This window comes from Equus przewalskii, chromosome 9 (assembly GCF_037783145.1).
Source record: "Equus przewalskii isolate Varuska chromosome 9, EquPr2, whole genome shotgun sequence".
Classification (NCBI taxonomy): domain Eukaryota; kingdom Metazoa; phylum Chordata; class Mammalia; order Perissodactyla; family Equidae; genus Equus; species Equus przewalskii.
The window spans coordinates 82,879,655-82,906,179 of record NC_091839.1 but is presented as its reverse complement, the minus strand read 5'-3'; the positions used below and the strand labels follow the sequence as shown (position 1 = coordinate 82,906,179).

Sequence of the window (26,525 nt, the reverse complement as noted above, 5' to 3'; positions counted from 1 at the left end):
AAGCCATTAGCTCCTCACAAAAATAACATCATTGTGTTTCCTTCTGTCGTTCAGCTCAAAAATAGTAAGTGAATTTGCTTGTATTCAGACAAAATATTAAATATTCTCCCATTTCTTCCTGGTATTTACATCAACAATTCATGTATTCTTTACAGCCATGATACCTGCTGTTCTTGTCCATAAGAAAAGCTTCCCTGACATTATGGGCCTCACTATGCTAACAGATTTGTTTTTCTAATGAAAGGACAACTGTAGGCAATTAAGGAGGCTTGCCTATCATCTGAAAAATTTTAAATACGATCTAGATTTTATCTTTGCTATCTGATATGTCTAATTTAAAAAGTAAGCCGCAAAAGAACAGAAAGCAACATAAATACAAAAACATTTTGTTACAGTATCGTGATAGGACAATGGGTTTATCTTTTTCATTTTAAAGTTTTCATCTAATATTCTTGCAATGTTTAAAACCTATAAAACACCATCGGTCAAGAAGACAATTTATAAGGGAGAGTAAATGTTTATTCATTTTGAAATTTTTTTCCCAGTTTTATTGAGATATGATTGACATGTACCATGGTATAAGTTTAAGACGTACAAGACAATGATTCAATACATGTATGTATTGTGGAATTATGGCCACAATGAGTTTAGTTACTATCATCTCACATAGTCACAACTTCTTTTTTCTTGAGATGAGGACTTTTAAGATTCACTCTCCTAGCAACTTTCAAATATACAATCAGTGTGTTAACTATAGTCACCATGCTGTTCATTACAACCCCAGAACTTATCTTTGAAAAAAATTAAGGATGGATTATGGCTTGGTATTTTCACTTGTAATCTAGGTTTATCAATATTAATACTTCTGCCATAAGATATAAATTCTACGTAATCAGGGAGAAAACACTAAAATTTTTTATTTCTAGAGAAAAAAGAGACATGAAGCACATATTAATCACAAGGTAGGCTGTTCTGGAATTCATTTTTTCTACAACTACTGGCATCTATTATGTTCGCAACATTGCCTTGGCACTGAGTACAGAACAGAGGAAAACACACATCATTCCTGTCCAAGGTGGGAACACGTGTAATTTCACCTTGTCTTAATCAAAAAAAGAGGAAAATGCCAGAGAAATGTTAACATCAAGGCCCACTGAAGATTGGCTGAGCCTGTAAGATGAGCAAGTCCAGTATAAAGACCAAAGCAAGTAGCCTTCTCATCCCATTGGACACCACACTCTGTGCTGGACACAACATACTGGCTTCTTTCATTGGACGGAATGTCTGTCTCTTTCACCTGAAGGATTCCTAACTGATGACAGAGTGGTGGGAAGTCAGAGAAGTGCCACTCATGAAAGTCCAGTGTGCCAGGCACAGGCTAAGGGCTGAGGCACAGGATCTCACTTACACCTCACATTCCCCCAGTGAGGAGGGAATTTACCCACCAGAGAAATGAGGGGAAGAGAAGAAAACTCACTCCTGGAAAGAGATGGGGCAACAACTGGACACTGAGCTCCTTGATGGTTACCATGTGTCACTCTCAAACCACGTTCCAAGAACTGGGGTAAGCATTTTACACACAGCAAGCCTGTGAGGACCTTTCATAAGGAAACTCCTTTCTTCTGTCCATTGTCCACCCATCCTTACATTTCCTCACTTTCTCTCTCACGCCAAGCATTTACACGTTGACTTTTACGCTTTTCCAGTGTGAAACACTGTACACTGCCCCCCACTTCCATCAACACACTTCGCAATTCCTCATATAACTACCCCCTGTGGCACCACGGAAGGTTCTTGCTCTTTAAGACTTTCATAAAAAACAATTTGTCAATAGATAACAAAAGCTTAAAAACATTAATATGCTTTGACCTAGGATTTTCTAAAGAAATCATCATAGATGTAGCAAAGTTTTAGATGCAAAGATTCTTCTGCAGTTTTATTTATAATGTAAATAATGTTGAATAAATCATGGTACATCTCTAGAATGAAATAATACACAATAATTAAAGGTATTCTGGAAAGTTTTCATTAACACTGGAATATGCTTTGAAATGTTATGCCAAAGGTTTAAAAAATGAGAATACAATGTAGAACACATGCCTGACCATGGTCTCACCCTTGAATAAAAAATTACATACACACACAGAGTGAGGGGAGGGGGGAAAGAGATTGGAAAGAAATTCCTCAAAACAATTCCAGAATGGATCTCTGAGTTTTGGGAACATGGACAAATTTGGTTTTATTACTTATATGTTTCCACATTTAAAAAATTTCCAAGAATAAAATATATTCTCTTTAGAAATAGAGAAACGTGAAGTTAGCTCTATCCTACACATGCATAAACACACACTCCCTTTTCCTTCAAAGATTTTGGTCTGGAAGCTGAATGGCTGGGTTTCTGGTAACGGCTTTGATCTAATCCTTCCTAAACTTCCTCTGTGCCTACTTCATCTCTGCTACCAAGGCACCACCATGCCACTTTATGAAAACTGGGCTGAGTATTCCTGGAACAGGCTCTCTTTTCCTTTCCTCTAAACTTTTCCTCACTACTTTGCAAACACTTGCTGAATTCTTTCTTCTCCTGAAGCCTTTTTGACTGAAAATAGGCTTATGACCCTAAAATGTAATTACCTTAATCATATAAACAATCTAAAATCAGTATGCTTAATTTAATTTTGCTTTTCTGACATGTTTCCCTACAATCAAGCTTTCGGACTTATATTGTGAATACACTAACAGCATGAAATATGCCTAAGCAGGGCCTATCTGCCCTGTCCTATAACACAGAACCACATGCTTTTTGCTACTTAATGATTTTTTTTCATGATGAAAATACCACAACTGGCAATCTGGAGGCAGGACTCTGCCCCGAATCTCTGCCATGGAGAGGCAAGTAGAAATATAGCACCACAACAAAAAAGATTTCTAGCTCAAATACTCAAATCTTAGGGAAGCACAGAAAATTAACTGGACAATATTCTAACAATCTTTATTATGTGCTGATAATTTTATGAAAATATGTAGCTACCTCTCGAAAAAAAGCAACTCTATGGCATAAATGTCTTTCAGAAAAGTCTATATAACCAAAGGCAAATAACTTAAAAAACAAACCAATTAATTACTTTGAAACAAACTGTAATTTCTTTATGTTTTATTCAGAACTCACTGGGCTATCAAAACTCACAAATAATACACATATACCATTTATTATAATGACTTCTCACCAATTAAATGCCATAACAGCAAAATGGTAGGACTAAATGTGAAGTAACATTTTTCTGTGAAACAGAAATTTCCAATTATGATGTCAGAATGCCTTATAAAACGAGTCCATTAACAGACCAACAAACGGCCAGAACTAAAATTAGCATTCCTAAACAGCTAATAATCCATTTGTGAGAAGTACACAAGATTCTTAGTAATAAAAAGATCTTTTTTAAAAAATAAATATTAATCCAGCCTCCTCTATGGCCAGTCTCTGTACCACATGGCAGGCATGCGACAATGAAGGAGACAGTCCCCTGCACAGGGAGCTGCAGTCTAAGGGAGGCAACAGAAGGGAAACACAAGTAAGGGAACAAGCGCTGTGCTGAGCCACACACGAGCAACAGAAGAAGCCTATGAAGGCACAACCACCGACAACAGAAGTCTCCTAGGTGCACAGGACTGCCTACAGAAACCTATTAAAAGTGCACACGACCGACAGTGGAAGTCTCCTAGGCGCAGAGGACTGCCAAATCCAGGCTCTGCCAATTACAAACTGTGCACTGGCCATTTAACCTCTTCAACTCTCACTTTATTCATCTAGAAAGATGGAACTGACATAACCTACCCAGAGAAGCATCACGCCAATTGGATAAGAATCTCCATTGGGAAGATTCCTAAGTGCCCAGGGCTATCCTAACATTTACAGCACTCCTCACAGCCCCTGCTCAACCCCCTCCCTTCTCAGCCTTGGCTCTGTCCTCCTCCACACCGGGTTCAGGAACTCAGGTCCGGACACCCCAGCCTGCAGGCCACTCTCAGATCACACAGCCTGTGGTCTGATAACAGTCCCGTGGCCAGCCCTTGGCCGAGATGCACACCCCTGTGGCACCATCTGCTTCTGAAGAACAATCTGCAGAAAAGGCCCATGTGCTGCTTCTGGAAGGAGGCTCAGCACAGTCTAAGGGGGAAGTCTGAAGCCTCAAGTACCCAGAGCATGAGCTGAGGGTGCTGGGAAGGCTCTGGGCAGGAATGTCCCCTCCGCCCTGGGAGGACAAGAACAGGACCTCTAAAGTGCAGGCCCAGGGCAGAGCTCCCCCTCACCCAGGACTCGGGTGGCAAGACAGTGCCTAGCATGTTGCACACACTCAACAAATGACTGTTGCCACTGTGTTTTTTCCCACTGTGGCCATTGTCTTGTTATCACAGTTTTGTTGTCATCATTATTTACTGGTGGCAGGAAAGCCTGGAAGAAGGGGCCGCACTCTGCTGCACGGCCTCGAGCGGAAAGCACAGTGCAGTCAGGCCTGTATTCAGGAGTGGAAAAGAGGAACAGAACCCGAGACAGCGCAGAGGTGGAACAGAGAGCACCTACAGGAAGGACAATTTTGAAGAAGGAAGTGGGAAGGAAAATACCATATTTTTATATATTTTGAGTTCAAGCTTCCTTTGGGCATCCAAGCACTAACAGAAAATTGGATGTACTGGTCTGTGGCTGAAGAAAAACTTAAGACGTTTATCCATCTAAAAGTGGTAGCTGAAGCCTTGGAAGTAGACAAAACTTTCAAGGAAAAGTACAAGATGCAAAACAGAAGGACAGAGCTCAGGAAAATCCCTCCAGCCAGTCAGCGGAGAGAAGGGACGGCAGCAGAGAAGTCAGGAGAAGCAGCAACACTCAGGAAGATGGCAGGAGGATGCTGTTGCTCAGAGACCCGTCGATTCAGGACGCCATGTGCCAGTCAGTGAGTGCCCACTCTGTGCCAGGTGCTGTGACTTGCGTACATACGCCATCTCATTTAATCTGGTACTTACAGCACCATGTAGTGTGTAATTACTTCCAGGTCGTCAACAGCTAACAGGCTCAGAGACGGTAGGTAATTTGTCCCATGTCCCCTAACTACCATAGAGCACTAGGTTCATCAGAAGCTACACCTACTGTCCAAACTCAGGAAACTAGACACTCTGGTCACTGCCCTGGAGCAGGAGATGTGGAAAGGAAGAGAAATGATGGGCCCACCCACCACATGAGGCTGTGGGCTAGGAAATCTGATCATGCTATCTCATTTAATCTCCCAAGGACTGGGGTAGAGGCTCCCAGAGTCACGTACCACGGACAGAGCCAGTAAATGGATGGGTTCAGCTTTGAATGTAAGGACTACATGACACAAAAGCCTATGCTCTTTCCATAGCAACATGTTGCCTCTCCATCCGGAGGGAACAGAAGCTAAGAGGGGCAGGGAAACACGACAGGCATCCCTAGAAAGCAGCCCAAGTCACAAAAACTTTAACCTTCCTGCTGTATTCGGTTCTCCCCCAAAACAACTCAGCACATGAAAGCCAGGGCGATAGTCCCCGCTTTCTCAGTACAATCAAGAACAGTTTCTGTCTGAACAGCACACTTGGATGTAAAATGTTCAGGCCTACAGGTCCCCCAAAATAGAAAAATCTGCATCCTTCACTCTTTCGTCAACTTTTTGCCTACAACAATAAAGCTTTCAGCATTAAATTGTGAAATTTAGCCCAATATATAAAAGCTAAGCATCAGGCTAGTGTGAACACATGGAAAGGCCAAGGACAGCATCTTAAAACTTATTCTCACGCCGGGAGATAGCACTGTTGAAGGTAACAACGGTTCATCAAACACATGCTCAGTGCCTTTGACTCACCTCTTCTCTACTGACACAGCCATGAATCTTGACAAATGCCACCCTCCTTCACGCTCTGCTTGATGCTGCCAGCATTCCCAGAGCCCTCCTGGCAGGGTTGGGGCCTCCTCCACTCCCGTGACACAGGACACAGTGGCTGGTTACACAGGTGGTTAGGAATATTGTTAAATACCTGGGGGGGATGCATTAACCCTGCTTGGCTCACAGTCCACAGCTAACGAATGTCCTTGTGAAATCCTCTCCTGAGCAAGTGAGCCGCCTCACTGTATCACAATGCACACTAACTTTACAGCCAAGAGCCTACCTCCAAGGAGGAGGAGGGCTCCAGGATTCTACGCCAATTTCTGACCAACTGGCAGAATCAGAACTACAATGAGGGGAATATTAATATGACTTTTTTCCTATGGTACATCAATTTGATGGAATTTTAATGGCCCTTAAAATGTTTTTAAAGAACTCTTAATGGTGTTGGAAAATTTTTTGGTATAATACTAAGTGAAAGTAGCAAGTTAAAAAACATTATATACTTATATACCACATGACCTAATATTCATTATATACACTCAGAAGAAAATAAACCAAATATTAAGATTTATTATCTGTGGGCTATCTGACTTTTGCGTCCAGTCGTCGAGAGTTCAGACTTCACGTTATTACTGGGCAAGCTCAGGCAAGATGAGGCCTCGGTCCCTCATCTACAGAGGAGGGACGCCAGGAGCCTGGGAGAGCTCACGGAACACGACGTGTGCCAATGACCATCCTTCCAGGCTTCCGAACTTTCTACAGGAAGAACATACTCACTTCACAACCTAAAAATATTACTTCGTTTTTCACAAGTATATCACCTGTGTGATATAAATTCTCTTACTTTCTAAATAATTTAAAACAAGTGTATTTCATAGCATAGGCCAAATTTTTACCTTTGAGACCTCCACCTTACACCATTTACACAAATGGCTGGGAGCAGCTCCATCTTGGGTAAGGGAAGAGGTGAGGACTTTTACGAACAAACGATTGAGGTTCTGGCATCTAAAACGGGGAAGACATGGTTCTCACAGTGTACCTAGTGCCTGACACCCTTTCAGAGGGTCACAGGGGTCTGAACAGGCCTCCCCAAGATATGCCACTTTGCTATGTGGAATATTTTGAGCTAAAGGCAATCGAGACCCTGTGGGCTTGAGAGAAACTTTCACCTCTCCCTTGAAGAATGTCAACTGGGACCTTTCCCATAATAAGAGTTATCACCAGAAATAAATTGTTATGGCCTACCTGTATGGCAGGGTAAACCCTAATGACTGAACATCTGTTCCACTTATCATCCGGTGCGCTACCCTCCTCCCGTCCGAAGCCTCAGGCCCCCAGGCCACTCCTTAGCTCAAGATGGCACATAGACCTCTCTTCACCTTTCTGTCTCTGAACCTCTCATGCGTGTGGGGTTCTTGTGGTATAAAATTAAATTTGATTTTTTCCTGTTAATTTGTCTGCTGTCAGTTTAATTCTCAGAGTAACCAGAAGAACTAAGGGTAGAGGAAAATTTCTTCCACCCTCACAGGGTCCATGAGGTCAAAATTATTTTCATTCTCAATCTCTCAGGAGTATACGGCAGAGTTCATCAAAAAAGAACACCCACAATTATCTGAAAAGGGTCACAATTATCACAATTAAAACTCCCCTCCGGGGCCAGCCCCAGTGGCCTAGTGGTTACGTTCAGTTTGCTTCGCTTCGGCAGACCGGGTTCAGTTCCCAGGCGCAGACCTACATCACTCATCTGTCAGGAGCCATGCTGTGGCAGTGGCTCACATACAAAAAGAGGAAGATTGGCAACAGATGTTAGCTCAGGGCCAATCTTCCTCAGGAAGAAAACTCCCCTCCCATTTTAAACCACTTATCTGTAGAGGCTGGATCTTCTTTATCTACTTCAATCAAAGCAACAGACTGTGACTGACTAAATAGAGAAGCAGAGCTGAGAATTCAGTTTTCTATCAAGCCAGATATTAGAGAGATCTACAGAACATGTAAAATTCTTCTCACTGTTTTGTTTTGAAAGTAGTTACTGTTCATAAAAAATGTCATTTATATTAACATGTACATGTTTATTATTCTTCTAATTATTTTTTGAGGAAGATTAGCCCTGAGCTAATATCTGCCGCCAATCTTCCTCTTTTTGCTGAGGAAGACTGGCCCTGAGCTAACATCCGTGCCCATCTTCCTCTACTTTATATGTAGGATGCCTACTACAGCATGGCTTGCCAAGCAGTGCTGTGTCCTCACCCAGGGATCTGGGCTGGCGAACCCCAGGCTGCTGAAGTGGAATGTGCAAACTTAACCACTATGCCACCGGGCCAGCCCCAAGTGTTTATTATATTTAATGAATAAATATTTTTAAAATTCCTATTTTAATTTCTAGGATGATAAATATTGATAGATACAATCCAAAATTTTTTTTAAAAGCTCTTTGGGATCCTCAGTAATTTTTAAAAGTGTAAAGGGCCTTGAGACCAAAACGTCTTGGAACTGCCGCATTAATGTGATGGATGAATGGATAAAGAAAATGTGGTACATGCACACACAAACACACAAGGATATTATTCAGCCATAAAAAAAGAAGGAAATCCTGCCATTTATGACAACATGGATGGGCCTGAGGGCACTACGCTAAGAGAAGTAAGTCAGAGAAAGACAATTACTATATGATCTTACTTAGTTCTCACCCCCCGACACACGCACACAGAAAATGATAATTTTGTGTGTGTGTGACAGACGTGTTAACTAACCTTACTGTGGTAATCCTTTCACAACACACACATACATCAAATCATCATGTGGTACACCTTAAACCTACACAATGTTATATGTCAACTATGTCTCAATAAAGTTGAAAAAAAGCATGCCAGGAACATGGAGGAACCTGAGATAAGGCCTGCAGGCTGGAAGCTGCCCTCCTGCTCAATGCTGAGGAGACGTAAGGGACAGAGAGGGGAAATGGACACTCTTCTCCAGGACAGAGGGTAGCAGACAGGCATGCTGAGCCCTTGCGGGGGAGACCACATCCCCTCTGTGGCCTAGATCGGGGTCTCTGGATCTGTCTCCTCTGCATCTACTGCCAACTGGTGGATGCTCACGCTGGGAAAGAGAGACACCTCATGACTGTTCAGTGTCCACCTCCACTTACAGAGGCTGACAGGCAAAACGACCAGCTTGGGGTCCCAATGGCCAGACAGAGGAGAACCAGGACTTGCCCGAGGACTCAGTGGGTACTCCCCTTCAGCAGGTACTGGGCTCTTGGAGGGAGAGTTTGTGTCTTGTTCCCACGTGTTCCCAGCACACAGAACGGTGCTTGCTCAGCTCTGACACCCGACCCCCTGCCACTGGCTCCTCCACCAGAGCCCCCTCACATGTTTTCCCAACACTGATCCTAGCTCCAGACACCTCCAACAGAGATGTCAGCATTCAAGACTGAGAGCCACAAGGCAGTCACAGTGAGCAAATATTTACAAAGGCATGCACGTACTGGAGGCTTGGGCACACACACCTTAAACCAACAGTCGTTTCCTTTCTTAGTCAAACATCCTATTGACTTCGAATTACATCTATGTTTTTACTCCCCCTGAAACACACATGCTTCCCTCCCGCTTTGCAGCAAATATCACGTAACTGGCCTTGTCTTCCACATCCCGCTTTACTTCCGAGGAGGAGTGAAACCCTGCAGGTAAAAACAGCAGCCCTCCCCAGCTCCCCCTGGGCAGCCCGTGTCCAGCCCTGCCCTCCGCCCTTGCTCCACAACCCACAGCTGGACACAGTTCCAAGCTACTTCTCTTCCAACCGTCTCTGAAATAAGATACAAAACCCCTTCTGTCTTTTAAGGGTTTTTCTCCCAGCTGGTAAATACAGAAAAACAAAATGCGGCTTACGAAATAAAGCAAGCAATGGAGGAGTTACAGCTTCGGGGGTAAGAAAACCTTCGAAGTACAACAGTTCTCTCTGGACCTCACTAAATTAAACACCAGCCCAGGTCTGCTCCCACTCAGGCTGTGATCCGTCCTGGACGCATTCCTTCCATTTAGGCCTCAGAGCCCTGCACTGAGTCTTCGCCAGGCAGCACTGCAGTCCACCCACCTGAGCCTGAAGAAGCAACCCTGGCTGCTTCTCGGCCCCCCTCAGTCACGTGAGCAGCTGTCTGGAGCGGTGGGGTCAGTGATTCAACCACAAAATCACTCAGGCTTCCCCAGAGGGTGTTCACGTCAATCCAGACCAGCATCTCTTTTATCTTAAGGTCTCCTTCTGCCTTATGGAGAAGAAAAGTCAATTTAGGTCAATTCCTGGCAAAGTCACGTATACACACTAATTTGGATAGGTCTAACAATTCAAAGCTCGCCCTCAGTCTGAATACAGGAAACCCCCCTTTCCAAAGCTCTGGCTCCTTGAAAATTGCATGTGAAGTCGTTTCAATTCAAGGAGATCCTGTCCCTACACGAGTAAGCTGCACTCTCGTGAACCAGGGGGGGCCTAACAGAGCAGATTTCCCAAGAGTTCTTTTCAATAATGGCTATGCATCAAACAATTCACTGCATGAAATTTAGTTTTATAGATCTCAGCTTTTCACATAAATTACAAATAAGAAAAAATAAGCTGCTGCGTTAGGTCAAGAATGGGAAAGCGTTACTCCGTGATGGAAGAAGGTAGCCTCTGTCCCGCAGGCCTGACTGCCTCGGCTGGCTCCAGAGCCTCTCCAAGCCTCACTCTCCCCTGCCACACAGAGGCACTATCAGGACTGAGTCCAGCACGCACAGCACCTGAGAGTCCATGCCACACAGTAGACGTTTAAAAATGTTAACTTCCGTTATAACGTGTCCCAAATATAGTTGGGAAAGTGTGAATCACAGGCTATTAAGCATCACACTAACAGAGCACTGGAAACTAAACAGGTGAAGGGAGATCTCCTGCAACAAGTTTACTGGACTGGACTTGAAATGGATACATCAGGGCACTGTAGAGTCTCATAATCCTACCGACTTATAAACAGCTCAACTACACAGAAATATGTAGTAAAATAAAAATAAGAAATATTTAATGAACAAAGTTGTCCAAAGAAACTAAATACGATTCTTGAGTTTGCACCACATGTTCCCAAGAAGAGAAGTCCTAGAGGGTGAAAAGGAGATTCGAACACCTGACCGGACGGTTTACCTCACTGAACTGATGAGCTCAGGTCCCCACCCACCTCCTGGAATCCATCTTTATAACCCATCAGTGTAAAAAATTTCTCAAAGCCATACTTTGAAATTGAAACAGGAAATCTGAACTTAAATTTTCTGTAAAGCACAGTTTAATTATGCAAACCATGTAAGAATAACACACACAGCAAAAATCCTACCTTTATTCCATTCAAAAAGAATAAAGAGGCCTAAGAAGGGAAACCCATGACTGGATTGTTACACTTTTTCAAAATGGGGTAATGTTTCCTTCTAGCACGTCCCTCTAGAGCCAAGTGCTATGGGATAAAGCATCAACCACTTGTCACAAAGGAAGGAGGAATGGCCACAGCTGTGTTTTGGACATGAATGTTTGGCTCATATCCCACAACATCCCTCAGGCCCAACCCCCAAATCCCTGCTGGGGTGAGCCATGCACTTCTTCAGTTGACTGCACCACTTAAAGAGCTTTTTAGGTCGGGGGGGGGGGGGGGGGCTGTTAACAAGGAGAAGATTTACAGTTGAGCACTAATTATAGGTCTTCACTATCAAAGGGAAGAGGATGTGAAAATCACCAGCACTGGCTTACATGCTGGCAGATAACACACAGCAAAGCTGTCTGTAAGTTGGGAAATGGTCTAGATTGTCACTTACGCTACGTTAAGAGGTGACAGGAACACTCTCTTCCACAGCAGTAGGGAAAGGAAAAGAAGAAGCAGATCTCAGGGCACCCTGATTTTCAACGTGGATTCCAGCCTGCGCACCACTGTGGCTCCTCCACACGTCACTCTCCTTGCAAACGGGTTTTGTAGCCAACACGGAAATGTCACGTTGCTCACTGGTTATTGCAAGCCTGATCTCAGGAAGTGGGAACAGCCCAGGGCAAGTCCTTGTTCACTTAAATGCTCCCCACTGACCCCAGCAAGGCTAACAATGTCTCCCTCCATATTTCCTTTCATGGCTCCCAGAGACAAAGAATTCTCTAAGACTGGAAATGAGCCAAGCTTACACTAATCAGAGTGTCTTAAACCTCCTATTCTTTTTTGTCTTGGTGTAGAACCAGCAAAAGATAAACAGAGCCAAAACTTACATTTGCATGCCTCTGCAAAGAGAAGTCAGCTGGGGTAGAGAGGAGGGCAGGAACCAGCAAGAGACGAGACCTCAGGACGAGCTCAACTGCAGGAGAAGCATGATGTCTGCGCTCTCCTGGAAGAACTCGGGCCTCAGCAGGAGCACCTGTCCTACATGCAGCTGACACCCTCCGTTTGGGGAACACAAGCTGGAGACTCTACACTGGCCTCCTCTGTGTCCTCCTCTTGACACGGGAGGTACCAAAAGAAGGCCAGCACTTCTCCAGGACACAAGAAAGGCAGAAACACCACGATGAGGTCGAAACCGCTTGCCAAAATCCGCTATTGAGGTATCTGCTGTCCTCATCCATTTTAAGTCACACATAGTCCTTCCTAGTTGACGTGGATATGTTTATTCAATTAATAAACAAACAAACAATTTGCACATCCTGTAGAAGTTGCTCCAGGGTTTAAAGCACAGAACTAAAGCACTAAAATAGATAAAAAGCAGTGCAGAAAAGCAATTAAAATAAAACCATACAAAGAATGGGATGCTGCTACGGATGGTTCTCTGCAAACATAAATGCTGATGAATGTGCTCCCACCTGATGAAAATCAGCAGGTCCCCAAACAAGACAAGGAGGAACATGTCAGCATCTGGGCTGAAAGAAGTGTCTAGACCAGGCAGGCCAAGTGAAACAGAGGGCTGGGCAGAAGCTCAGCCAGGCAGGGACAGGAGAGGGTGAGGGACACATACAAGAACAAATGGGAAGAAGGGCTGTCAGCAACTGTGGGGGACTACAACGGGCAGGAGAGTAACGAGGCTGCAGGTGGCTCTGAAGAACCACAGAGAAGGTAGGCAAAATGGCAGCTGGGCCACAGCCACAGTAATGGCTGGACTGTTCCCAAAGGGGCAACAAGGAATGCCAACAAGAGCTTGCTGTCAGTGGCTGCCTTTCAGTCAGGCAGCTCTAAGATTCCCTTGACAGTTTTATCTCATCTGTTATAAATAACCTGGGCTAAGAGAAAGGAAAAATCCTAGACTAGAGTAGCATGGGGTGGAGGCTCTTTCCTCCTTTAGGACAGAAATACTCCAAGGTGAATTCACGTCAGGGGCACAGCAGGTAGGGTATGTCCTCTAGGTGGGCCACGGACTCTTCATGGAACCTAGCGAGAGCTGAACCCTGTACATTCAATGCCCTTTGACAAAGAACATTAATCAGGGTCCCAGGGGTGCCCACCAACTCCCGCCCCAACTCAGCAAGGGCTTTGACTGAGTAGGAAGTAAGGCATTTAAAGTTCTGTTAGCTGAGGTCAATGGAGTGGGTATGGGCTTCTGGGTCTACATTTGGGACCCACCCTTTCGGTTAATGAGATTTAGAACTTCTGTTGCAAAAGTTGAGATTCTATTTACCATGGATTCTTCCAAATACTATGCTTTCCAAGAATCTAGGAGGTAAGGGCAAAGGTTTCTCAGATGGGCGATGCAGAGTTTGGAGAAGCAGATTCACTCTACAAACATGTACAGGGCACTGAACCAGAGGGTGCAAAGATGAATAATCTATATATATGAGCTCCTTGAGGATGAGGCCTAAGAAGAGAACCCTTAAACAGCTGCCACCCTGATGGATAAGAGCCACGACAGGATGAAGTGAAGGTACAGCGAGGACATAGAGAGAGAAAGTCACCTCTCCAGCCCCAACTCAGTCATGAAGGATATGCAGGATGAAACAGTGAGCAAGACTGCGTGTTATGAGACACCCAGCAGACAAACCTGACACAGAGAGCAGCTCAGAAAACATCCCGCAGCATTTCAGTGCCCCACATAAAGGGGGCATAGGACTACCAACCAAACACCTCCAGACCTGCCATTCTGGGCCAAGCTCTGGATGCAGAAGGAAGTATGCTCTATTTCAACGTGTGAGCTGGGCCGGGAGGGAGAAGGGGCGGGGTGAGAGATGCCTCCAGTAAAACCCTGGTGGCTGTGGGAGAGGGTACTGGGAGTGGGACTTACCAAACGCGGCTTTGGTTGTAGAAAAGAGCTGTTTCCCTGATGCGTCTGCCTCTGAGGTTCTCCTCACAGCGGGAGAGAAACCTGTGTCCTCAGTCCACAGCAGCCTGTGGATCTGGAGGAGGCAGAATAAGGCCTGCCTTGCAGTGCATGGCCTCAGAGGCTGGGAGAACTTTCTGCCAGGATGCAGAGTGTAAGGCCCGAGCCTGGGTGAGGGAGTGAGGCACTGGCCTTAGGCACAAAAAATTCAGTCATCGAGATAAATAATATTTTAATGCCACACTTTAAAATCTCAAAATTAATGCAAAAGTTCCACGATGAACAAATTGTCAAAATGTCAAATGAAGACAGGACCCAGCCCTGTCTTTGCACAACCTGGCCTCACTCCCCTCACCCTGGGTCCAGGCCTGGGTGAGCAAACCTCTTGGGAATCCGACAGGGATGATGGAGCAGTCAGAGAGGCAGGCAGCTCAGCCAAGACACCCAAAGTGTGGAGGCCCTGGATCTTTGGGCCTTGGCATGGGGTGAAAAGCACATCCATGCAGATTTATGTGGGGCTTTGTGAGAGCGTCCAGCCCCACAGTCAGAATCTGGTGTTTCAGATCCATTGGTGAGGAGAGTGGCCAGGGCGTTCTGGTGCAGATGCCAGCAGAGAGACTGACCACTCCCAACCAGGACTCGGAAGCAGAAGAACATTCCCTGGGAGTGTGCCAGGAGGTCAAGAATGATCTGGAAGAGCCAGTGACTGCAAACAACTGAAAAGGGAGTGAAAGGTCCACAGAAGAGATGCAAGCCCTTTCCCTTGTAACAAATAGGGCTGGAAAAAATATAGGCTGTTCAACATCTTAGAGAGAAAAAGGATCAGACAGATGTAGGTGACACCACAACCACACCATCACAAGGACAGTGGGGCTTGGAGGGGATGGCTGAGGTACCAACTGGCAAGGAACTAAACATGACAGAAGTTGTGGTACTTCCAGGTGGGCTTAAGCCCAGGGCTCCCTGACAGGGAGTGAAGGCCTGCTGTGAAGGCCTCACACAACACAGATATCAGCCCCGAAAATCCCCTAAATGACTAGGTTATTTTGGTTATATCACTTGATTCCCAAACCACAGGAAAAACCACAGGTGAGAGGGTAAACAGAAGGATGTCAAAGGGGCCGGCCTGGTGGCATAGCAGTTACGTTCATGCACTCCGATTCGGCGGCCTGGGGTTCATGGGTTCAGATCCTGAGTGTGGACCTACAAACTACTCATCAAGTCATGCTGAGGTGGCATCCCACAGAGAAGAACTAGAAGGACTTACAACTAGGATATACAACTATGCTCTGGGGCTTTGGGGAGAAAAAAAAAAGAGGAAGATTGGCAACAGATGTTAGCTCACGGCCACTCCTCCTCACCAAAAGAAGGATGTCAAAGAACAGAAAACACTTCATGTTATTACTACTAATAGTTGTTATCAGTTGCTTCCAGGTCTTATTTATCACCTAGTTGAAGAACCAGTGTAACAACGATGGAATCAGTGAGTGTCAGTGGCAGCTTGTCTCGGTTGGAGATATTTTACCAAATCTGTCGCTATTAGGGAACATCCTGAGTTGCCTTTTGCTTGTCAAACAAGGAGGACATGGAGATGGCAGCCCCAACCTGAGGAAGAGCCTGAACTATGGAGAGCTTCTGAGTAAGGGACACCACGACGGCCTCACTAATTCGGAGCTTTTGTTCAACTCTGTGAAGACGTGTGTGAGACCTGAAGTTTAAGGAGAGGAGGGAAAAGAGAAGCAAAGACAGGGAGGGCCAGGCTCCTCGTGGAGCAAGATGAGGAATCTTATAACTCACCCCCAGGAACAAAAGCAAGACAGAGGGCAGGCAGGTGGGAAGATGTTCACCCAACAGTCTACTAACAAATTCAGGAACTTTCCCAAAGGGCGGCTCCCTGGGCCTTCCTCTATCCCTGACAGGGAGTCTCACTGGGCACTGTGCACAAATCCCTGTCCCTGTTGCTAAAGCTGCTCACCGTATCAACGAGTGGGCACTTGCTCAATGAAAGGGCCTGGGCAGAGACAGGCAACGCCTCTGACCACTCCTTAATTCCAGCTCAAGTGTTTTATCCCAGGTGTCTCCCCAGAATGCCCTACACGTGACTGAATGGAGTCATCACTAGAGTCACTAACATCATTCATGTGACATCTGGACTTTATTTTGTACAGGAAGTCCTGAGAACAATCAATGGCAAAAAAAAATAATAATACAACTATCGGTCTCTCAAGGTTTCAATTTTATTCCGACTTGAGCTATCAATACCAATGTACACACTGACGAAAACAATATTAGTAATTACTTATCAGAATGTTAATATATTTAACACGAAAAGCAGTCAATCAATGGCAAAAGAAAAAACAAGAAAAACAGCACAGCTAAAGTATTTGAGATTTGAATTTTTCCCTAGAGCCCTTTTCAAAATCTGCAACAACAAAAAATCTGCAAATAGTCACTTTCAGGTGACTAGGTAACAGAAATGGAACTGAATCTGAATACAAAATCAGGAAAATATAAGAAATAGTTTATGAATCTCATTTCTTTCTCATTTACTAAACAAAAGCATAACTGAAGCAAAAATAATTAACATACCCAAATTCTTTCTTGTGAGCAAATATTTACAGTGACTAGGTTCTTTTGAGCAGGTGCTCAAACAACAGGAAGATGCCACGTTAAACATAAGGACTGGATGGAGGAAGCGCTCTCTGGGTCCTGAATCAAAGGATAAAGAAAGCTGACTGACAACAAGTGGGGCCCATTACAGTATGTCTCCTCATCATATCACTCCTCCGACAACAGAGGGAAAAAGTAAGTTAGGCTACTATCAACTCAATAATTCTTTTTTGTTCTAATTATGGCTGATTCCTATACCCTAGAAGAGGCTTTCAAAGGCTCCCTGCCACCAAAAATCAGTCAAACTGAAACCTCCTTAAATGTACAAAATTCTACAATAAACTTACACTTGCTACCACATAAGTGTTTCCAGCTATGTATGTCCTCACTCTCCTCCCTCAGAACGTAAACCTCTGAGTGTACAGCTCCATCTGCTCTGTCTCGTTCACCGCTTCAGTTCTCTGCACAAGAATGCCTGACAGACCTCACGGCACACCTGGAACACAACAACGCACATTCCTTTGTACAAGGATGATATCGCCTGCTCTTCATCACTAGGATAAACATTCTGAATTGTATTTCTAATAATGGTGAAGATATGTAGAGACACCCACCCAAATCCATACACAGTTCCTTGTCTGGCATCCTTCCCACCAATTTTGTGACTATCTCCTATGGCTCATACAAGATGGCTAGTTGGGTCTGGGGTAAATCTTGAGACCACAGAGAAAATAAAGCTAAACGGCTAAATCAGAGACCAAACCTATGTCCTCAGGCCCATTAACACTATTTTCTCCAACTCTTCCGGCCACACACACACCGAGAGTTGGAAAATGCCAGTTGTCTTGATGAATATTCCCAAACAGTGCACCAGGGACCTCTTCTGGGATCATTGTCACCTTCTTGCCCCTAAGACTGAAGGCAGCCCTTTTATCACAGACTCGAAACAACAGAAAGTCTTGCTGTAGCTTCAACAGCCTTTTGGATTGAGAGACAATCTTTACAGCAGTGTCATCAAACATTTTTGCTCATACAGCCACTAAGAAATTTTTAAAATTTTGTTTCTCAGACATTTTAAGTTGACATTTAAACTTCATAATTTTAATCAATTGCAAAGGCTATAATTCTAGCATATTGGAATTATTAAAATTTTTAATTAAAACATATCACTCATTTAAATGTACCTAAAGAAAAAATACCACACCAATTTGAAAACCACCTTCATTCATCAAAAAATACATGAACAAACTCTCCTTTAACGGTAAAAAAGACTGCATTGTACTCCTTTTCTCCTTGAACTCATATTTCCATTCCACTTCCCCCACAGAATTTCCTCTCAATATAATACATTTTAACACTTGAGAGGCTTTTATTAATCTCCTATGTATATTTCTCTGTAACAAAAATGTGTATAAAGTGATTTTTAAAAAATTTCCTGCGGTCATTAGGCTTAAAAGTGTTCAATTTTCTTCTGGTTCGAGCTGTCACTACTAATGCACACAACTGATCCAAACATTAGTAATTACTTATAAGAATATTAATATAGTTAACATGGAAAGTATAATTTTATTGGAAATGCATTTCTAAAGAAAGGGATAGGGCTTGTTTATTTTTCTCGTCAATTAGTTGATACACCTACGGATGAGTATTCTCTATTGCTATAATAAGGTAGTTTAAGATCAGTTCCATACCTTGTTTTTTTCACTTTCAAAGACATAGCAGTAAGGAACTTTGTTTACATAAATAAGAAAAGAATGAAGGAGACTTGTCAAAAATCTTTTCGTCTATTATCTTTTAACCAGATTGATTCCTCCTTCAACTTGGCTGATAAGCCAGGAAGTAAAAACTAACCTGCAAAAAGATGTGCGCCCTGGTCATTATACTCATCCCTTCACCAACCCAGACACTAACATTTTCATAGGCCTTTGTTGGTAGGAAGAGTTCTTTGCCCAGGACCACATACCACAGTCAGATTCAGGATGAGATGGGACACAGCTGCGCTCTTCCTTTGACTGTAAAAGGTGAGACAGAAAAGGAGACACGCCAAGCCAGTTTTGAAGCAAACCAGTCTCAGAAAGGGCACCTATGAAAGTCGAGGACCAGGAAATGGCCTCCCTTGATCCATCCATACCTTCATATCTCTGGGAGAGTCTTCACATCTCCTGTTTGCACGGATCCCCCACAGAACTCCCCTCCCCAAGGCGAGAACGTTGCTGTCAGACATTCTGTCCATTTAGGAGCATTATATACACAAAAGCACCCTCGGTTTGATTAACACATGAATTCCCCTCAATATATCAGCCTGTAGCAGATACTACACAAAGAGGAATAAATTTTTTTAAAAGATAGAAACATAATTCCTGTTCATCTACTTGAAAAGAGAAAAAATACCAAATAAATCATAGTGTCCTGACAGTATAGACACTATATTCAACAAATGAGAAGTTCAATATTTTTAATAGTCGCAAAGAAAAGTCTAGAAATAATCAAAATAATAAGAAGAAAACTACTAAATTATGTTACAGCAGCCAAATAATGGAAGAATATGCAATATTTTAATTTGAAGAACATATACTGGCATTAGAATATGTTCTTCATATGGTGTTGACTAAAAAACAAGCAGAAAACAAACCTGTAAATAAATTTCATATTAATTTGTAAATACACGTGTGTGGAAAAATTGTGTTAAGAAAATCTATTGGACTGTTTTCAGTGGTTATCCTTAGGTGGTGTAATTATGGACTACTTCCTCATTTGTTCTTTCCAAATTTTCCAAAAAGGGCATGTATTTCTCTCCCGATGAGGGGGAACAGAAGGATGGAGGAGGTGAGGAAGGTGGGGAAACAGGAGGGCTGCTGCCTGTGGCTGCCGAGTTGTGAGATAGTGTCCCACCAAGGGGGCCAGTGAGAGCTTACACTCAGCTCACATGGTATAGAGCTGCATGCCCCCACAGCGGGTGCCATTTCCAAATCCGCAGTGGAAGATCTTGTTCACTGTCCACATGCTCACTTACCTCATGGTCATTTCTCTCCTGGACCAATTTTATCCTTTCACCCCTGACTCCTACAGCTCGTTCCTTTGGATCACTGACTTCACTCTCTCCAAAGACAGGAGGAAATCAGGTTCCCATCATGCTAACCACATGAAATATCCCAGTTCATGGATGCAAAAAAGCCCTCCTTCAGCAAGTAAAACACTATAAGCCAACGAGGTTATCTGGGCTTTCAGGAAACAGGGAGGACAATTTTCACTTCCACTATATTAAACAACTCCAGTCTCCTTACCTCAGCAAGTGTGGGGGGATCTTGACAACGGTATCCACACCACCCAGGGTTTCTACAAAAGGAAAAAAGCAAATTTAAAAATAAATATGAAAAGAATGAGAATCTGCACTGAGACATTATTTCACTGCTAGTTTCTTTTTTCCTCAGAAATTCCTATAATTATACATTAGTGAATTCTCAATTCTCTGCATGCAAATCATCCATAAAAATCCTTCTCCCTTGGCAGCCCCAGAGACTTCCCCGGGGAAGGTTAAAAATGACGACGCATTTCCCTATAGAGACACCGAACGAATAGTTAAATTCCTAACCTGAATCAGAATGCCAATTTAATCTAGTTACAACTGGCTAAATTTCTATACTCTTGCAATAAAATAGAGAAAGGAAAGCTGTTTCCTTGAAACTACAGTTTCAATACCCTTAAACAAAAACATACTTGTGAGAGACTTTCAAGTTCACAAGGCACTTTATGAGATATCTCACGATTCTTGCACATGTTTATGAGATGGCAGATTAAGCTTTTTTCAATCACACTATAGTTAGGGAGACTGATTGGGAGGCTCAAATCTCATTACTTCAAGCTGGATGATCAATACTTTACCACTGCTGTGGATTATTCACACTGTTACTGCCTCCAATTGTAGAGATAACAAAAAGCTCATTATTCTCTTCCAAAAAAAAAAAGTTTTATTTTGATAGCTCCAACTTGTCTCCAATTTTTCATCTCGAACCATGTTGATGCTTCTCTTCACTGCTTAGAGCTAACAAGCCCTGTCAATGTGAAACATTTTCACTGGGGAAGGAGAAAAATCTCCCCACCCTGCTCAGAGATCAGAGGGAACAACGGACCCAGATGTGTCCCTGAGGCTTAGGAGTAAGAACAGACCAAAACAAGATGGTAGGATCTGGGCCTGTGTGGCCCATGGTGCAGATGGCGGGTGTAAGCAAGGTAATCCACAAAACAGAAGGACGGGACCAGGAGGGTCAGTGGTATCATGGCCACAAGGCCAAGGGAAGAAGTGGAAGGACTGAGGTCAGTCCTTAAGATGGGATAGAACAACAAGAAAATGAAGCCCTGAGATGCAGGTGCAGGGAGCAGCTCACAGGCCACAGGGGTCAAGACAGCCCAACATTCAGCATGGCAGGGCCAGTGTCCAGGACAACTTGCTGCCTCTCCTCGTGGGGCAGTTCTGACACTGAACAACCAGATCACAGCAGTTTTCCTCACCAGACATAGGGGTTTGTATTCAACTCAGGATGTGTGTCAGTGGCCCAATCAGTAGACACTTTCTAAGAAGTTTCTAGGAAGTTGGGCTTGAAGGTCACAGCAATTGCAGCTGGAAGGAGAAGCTGTGGGAAGATAGAGGGAAGGGTGGAAGTTGGAGAGACTATCCTTCTTCTCCACCTGGCATTCCAGCCTCTAATCTTCTTTCTCCTGTCCTCCATTTTCCAAATCCATTCTACGTGAGTCCCCTTATCTAAGTTTCCAAATGAGGCCATGGTCCCTTCTAGTTGTAAAGTTCTGCCGTTCCACTCCATCCTGCCATTCCAGCCCACAAGCCTCCATCCAGGACTGCCAGTTCCTGAAGGAAAATGCATTCTTTCTGGTTCTCCACAAGCTGACCATCCCTTATTCTTTCTACCCCCTCATCAGAAAGAATTCCCTTTCCCTCACTGACAAGAAAACTATCCAACAACCTAGATGGCTCAATATAGAGGAAAGATACATCCATATCCCTTGCCAGTTATCATGCAGCCATTAAGAAAACTGATTTTCAGAGAGGTATAAATGACAAAGTAGAAGAAAATGCAAAAGTTAAAAAACAAATGACAACCTGCCATTTATGGTATGATCCTTTGCAGAAGGGCAATACTCCAAAATTTGAATAGTACTATATCTGGGTGGTCAGATTACAGGTGATTTTAATTTTTTCTTTATGCTATTCTAATATTTTCCAATATTCTAAAATGAGCATATATAACTTTTATAACTAGAAAAAAGATCAATATCATTTAATATCCAAGCAAGTCATTCAAGTGTTGATTTGCTTATTGAACATCTGCCTCATACTACAGGCACAGAAGCCACAGGAAGCATGAGCTGCAGCCTGTGCTCAAGGGGCTCAGGTCTACACTGTGGCATTGCTGTTTTGAGTGACTGGCATCCCCTCCCCCACCTTCTGAACCAGTGCCCAAATTGTGTTCAGAGGAGATCATCCTCCCCTGACTCTGGGATTTCAGTGGACTTGTAGCTTAGGCCTAAGCCAGGGAGCCCATCCCACTCCTCCGCCGGAGAACAGGTTCAAGTATACACACATGACCCATCAGGTCACAAAGGAACAAGCGAAACCAAGGACTAGGCAGGAGTGGCTGGAAGAGTCTCATTCTTCTGAGATGGTCTGATGTCATGAAGACCCCTCTCTCCTGCAACAGCTTTTGTGGGAGATGACTCCTCTCTCCTATGATGGTCTAAATGTGACAGTGACTCCTCTCTCCTACAACAGTCCAAGTAGGAGATGATCTTTCTCTCCTGAGATGGTCTAAGTGTGCTGACACCTCTTTCTCATGAGATAGTCTAGATGTGGTGACTCATGAGCCCAAAGCTGTGGAGACTCATGCAGAGTGTGTCAGTCAGCCCAAGAGAGCAGAGCAAGGTCCCTGAACAGTGCAGAATTCCTGAACAAAACTCAACCCATAGCTAGCCTTCCAAGGGATATTTACTTAATAGAGTGAAGAAATTTTGTTTTGCTTAGGTCAGCTTGAACTAGTTTTTTTGGTCTCTTGAACCTAACATAGTTCTCAATTATCCTGCCCTCAGAAGAGTAGCTGTGCACACAACCATCATCCAAAGCAGCACGTGCTCTGAGAGAGGCATGAGAGCAGTGCTTAGACCCAAAGAGCAAATGATTCAACTGAGGGGCTCAGCGGTGCTTCTTATCTGAGTTGGGCCTTGAGGAGTCTGGAAAGGGAATTCCTGGCAGAAGGACTAACATGAGCAAAGGCAGAGAAGTGTGCAGTGTGCAACATGTTCGAGAAAGTGCTGCAGCTGATTGCCTCTAGATTGTTGAGCCCTTGGTTCAGGGGTGATAGGAAAGAAGGCTAGGGCCAGATTCTGAAGAGCATTCTAAGGAATTCAAACTTTAAAGAAATTATGGGGATTCAGTAGTGAAAAGTGTTTTATAGTAAAAAAAAAAAAAATTGAGGCAATAGTGGAAAATGGATTGAAGCGAGAAAGAGAACAGGAAACCAAGTCTCTGTGCCTTTGTTTACGCTGCATTCTCCCTCCAACACGCCCTTCTAACAAAATCCTACAGGGAGGAAGTATTTTACTCATCCTTATATCTCCACTGCTCAGTACAGGGGAGGTCTTAATAAATGTCTGCTAAATAAATAAGCAAAGAAAAGAAGGAACCCACAGCTTACCCATTCTTCAAGTCAAATCTACTTCAAAAGCCCCACCAGCTCACACCAATTTCCCCCACCTTTCCCTGACGCCACATTCATCCCCTCTTCTTTGGTCTGTTTTCCTGGTTTACTCATTCCAACTGCACAATGAATGCCCTGCACTGTTATTTAACTATTTCGTGTCTCCTCTTGCAACTAGAGAACAACCACCGGGAGAGGAATCCCATCTACTCTGAGTCAGGCTGGACTCCCGGTTCCACGCAGATAACCCACCTGCCTCAGCTCTGAGCTTCCCAGGTAACCTCAAGGACCTACACTCAGAAACGCTGCAGCTGGATTTAACAAGATGCTGAGTATCAGAATTCACACATGAAAAATACTAGATTAGTCTTCTCCTCCCTATTACCTAAATCTGCCTAAATGACAGCAAAATAATGATGACTACAAGGAATGGCATGTTTGGGGCACACTCGGGCCCACCGCCATCTGTGACCCTTCATTAGAGGCGGTGGGGAATCTAGCTCTGAGTCTCTCTGCTGAACGACAATGGCCATGCAAAAACAGTACCGTGGCTTTAAGAGCCTAGCTGCTCACTTATTTATCTGGTTATCTGGTCCGTTCTTCTTCAACAGTAAACTAAAACGGTCAAGTCCTGGTTCTGGCGACAAGATAAACTTCCCAGACAATATGCCAGACAATTGTGAGGACATGCACAGGTAAAATACAAAAGGGATGTTGCTATGACTGCGCGCACACTCAAACATGAGAACTGAGACCTCCTAGATGCTAACAGCCACCTAAAACACCATCAGTTCTCCCGCTGGCGGCACTTCTCCATCTCGTCTCAGGCTGCCCCACGGCACAGCGTCACGACGAGCACTGACTGCTTTTTGGTTGAGGGAGAAAGAGATTCAATTTTGTCTTTTAACTGAGCGGCAAGTGAGGACGCCCATGCGGGCCTGGGCAATGCAGGGCTCACAGCGCGGCCGGCTTCCGGCCTTCCTTTCCCAGAGCAAGCTCCTGCCCTCTGCATCCCACCGGGCCATGCTGCCGGCGGGATCCCGGCCTTCCTTTCCCAGAGCAAGCTCCTGCCCTCTGCATCCCACCGGGCCATGCTGCCGGCGGGATCCCGGCCTTCCTTTCCCAGAGCAAGCTCCTGCCCTCTGCATCCCACCGGGCCATGCTGCCGGCGGGATCCCGGCCTTCCTTTCCCAGAGCAAGCTCCTGCCCTCTGCATCCCACCGGGCCATGCTGCCGGCGGGATGCCGGCCTTCCTTTCCCAGAGCAAGCTCCTGCCCTCTGCATCCCACCGGGCCATGCTGCCGGCGGGATTCCGGCCTTCCTTTCCCAGAGCAAGCTCCTGCCCTCTGCATCCCACCGGGCCATGCTGCCGGCGGGATCCCGGCCTTCCTTTCCCAGAGCAAGCTCCTGCCCTCTGCATCCCACCGGGCCATGCTGCCAGCGGGATGCCGGCCTAACTGGAATGTCGTGCGGTCTTCCCCGTTGAGTCCCACAGCTGTCAGATGGAATCACACCTCTGCTCCCGGGAACCTACGTCAGCGCGCCCACAGCTCACAAATCTAAGCCCAGTGTCCGAGGGGCAGAGGCAACACAGTCCCACAGTCCCCGTTGTCCAGGGAAAAAAACCTGCTATTTTTCCTGGGCAACAGCCATGACAGCGAGTACTCAACAAGCTGGCCTCCACCAGGAAATCAAATAAAACAAGCGCTTGCTTCCTGCTCACCCACCACCGACTCCCGGATGCTTCCACCTCCCCCACCCGGACCCGTTGCCGCCAGCTGCTGGTGTGTCTGTGGGGGGCTGTGTCTGAAGAGGGTCGGGTCCGAGGCGGGGTTGTGTCGGGGGGTTCTCGTGTCTGAGGGGCGTCGTGTCCGGGGTTGGGGGGGGTCGTGTGTGTATGGGGGGCTGTCGTGTCTCAGGTGGGTCATGTCTGAGGGGTCTGTGCTCGGCGGGCGAGGCATGTCTGAGATGGGGTCGTGTCTGGGGAGGTCGTGTCTGAGGGGCGTCGTGTCTGAGGGGGGTCGTGTCTAGGGCGGTCGTCTCCGAGGTGGGGTCGTGTCTGAAGTGGGGTTGTCTCTGAGGTGGGGTCGTCTCCGAGGTGGCGTCGTGTCTGAAGTGGGGTCGTCTCTGGGGGGGGGGTCGTCTCTGAGGTGGGGTCGTGTCTGATGGGCGTCGTGTCTGACGGGTGTCCTATCGTGTCTGATGGAGCTGGCAGCCGCCCACCTGGGGACAGAGGGGGGGCGCCGGGAGGCGGTGACGGCCACGCCCGGGCCGCGACGCCCCCCACGTCAGGCCCCGGGGCAGCTAGCGGAACGCGGCGGTAGCGACGCTCCGGCGAAGCCGCGGGAGGCCCGGCCGGCCGGCCGCAGGGGCCCGCGCGCTTACCCAGGGCCCAGGCGCAGCTCTCCCTGATGCCTCTGCACCTGCTCCCGGACGCCTCCTTCTGCAGCTTCCGCAGGATCTCTTCCATCTTGAGCTCGCGGCCCGGCCGCCGGCAGCGAGGGGAGCGCGAGGCCAGGCCCGGCGCCCAGACGGACGCTGCGCTCGCCGCTCCGGCCGCAGAGAATCACGCCCGCTCGGCGCCGCGCGCGCCGCCGCCGAGGCCCCGCCCCCGGCGCCCCGCCTCGCAGCAGGTGAAGGGAAGGGAGGAAGCCGCCGCGGGGGCGTTCAGGGCGGAGGAGCCCGGGTTTGCCGACCGCTTCTGGTGGTGGCGAGCGGCGTGGCTCCCAGGTTCCCTGACGGGGAAAACGGGAGGATGGCGGCTCCGCCCTCCTGTTGAGGACGAGCAGAAGCGAGGGGGCGGAGCGGGAGCGCGAGCTCGGGTCTGCACGCGCTCGGCTGACCTGACGCGGCCCGCGGGGTGCGCGCTGTGGGGCCCGAGCGCGGGACGCGGCGCCGAGGGAGACACGGGGCTTTGACGCCGGCCAGCGCGGAGAGCTGTGGGCGCCCGGGCTCGGCGGGGGCTCGGGAGGCAGCGGACGGAAGGGGCAGAGCGGGAGGTCGGGCCCTTTCCCTGGAACGACGGG

The 26,525-nt window shown here is 46.0% G+C and overlaps 1 protein-coding gene across 6 annotated transcripts in view; it reads right to left on the bottom strand.

Moving 5' to 3' along the window:
- Positions 1-26,106, bottom strand: part of ARFGEF3 (ARFGEF family member 3) — a 146,368-nt gene extending 120,262 nt beyond the window's left edge. For 4 of the 6 annotated variants that reach the window (XM_070557324.1, XM_070557325.1, XM_070557326.1 and 1 more), the window contains exons 1-2: positions 25,885-26,106; positions 20,077-20,128 (exon numbers count right to left, since the gene is read on the bottom strand). In XM_070557324.1, the coding sequence (XP_070413425.1) occupies positions 20,077-20,128; positions 25,885-25,969 (137 nt within the window). In that variant the 5' untranslated portion in view covers positions 25,970-26,106. Of the gene's footprint in view, positions 1-20,076; positions 20,129-25,722; positions 25,808-25,884 lie in introns of those variants that run through there. The other 2 variants (XM_070557328.1, XM_070557329.1) reach the window with 2 other exon arrangements.
- Between the last annotated feature and the right edge of the window lie 419 nt (positions 26,107-26,525).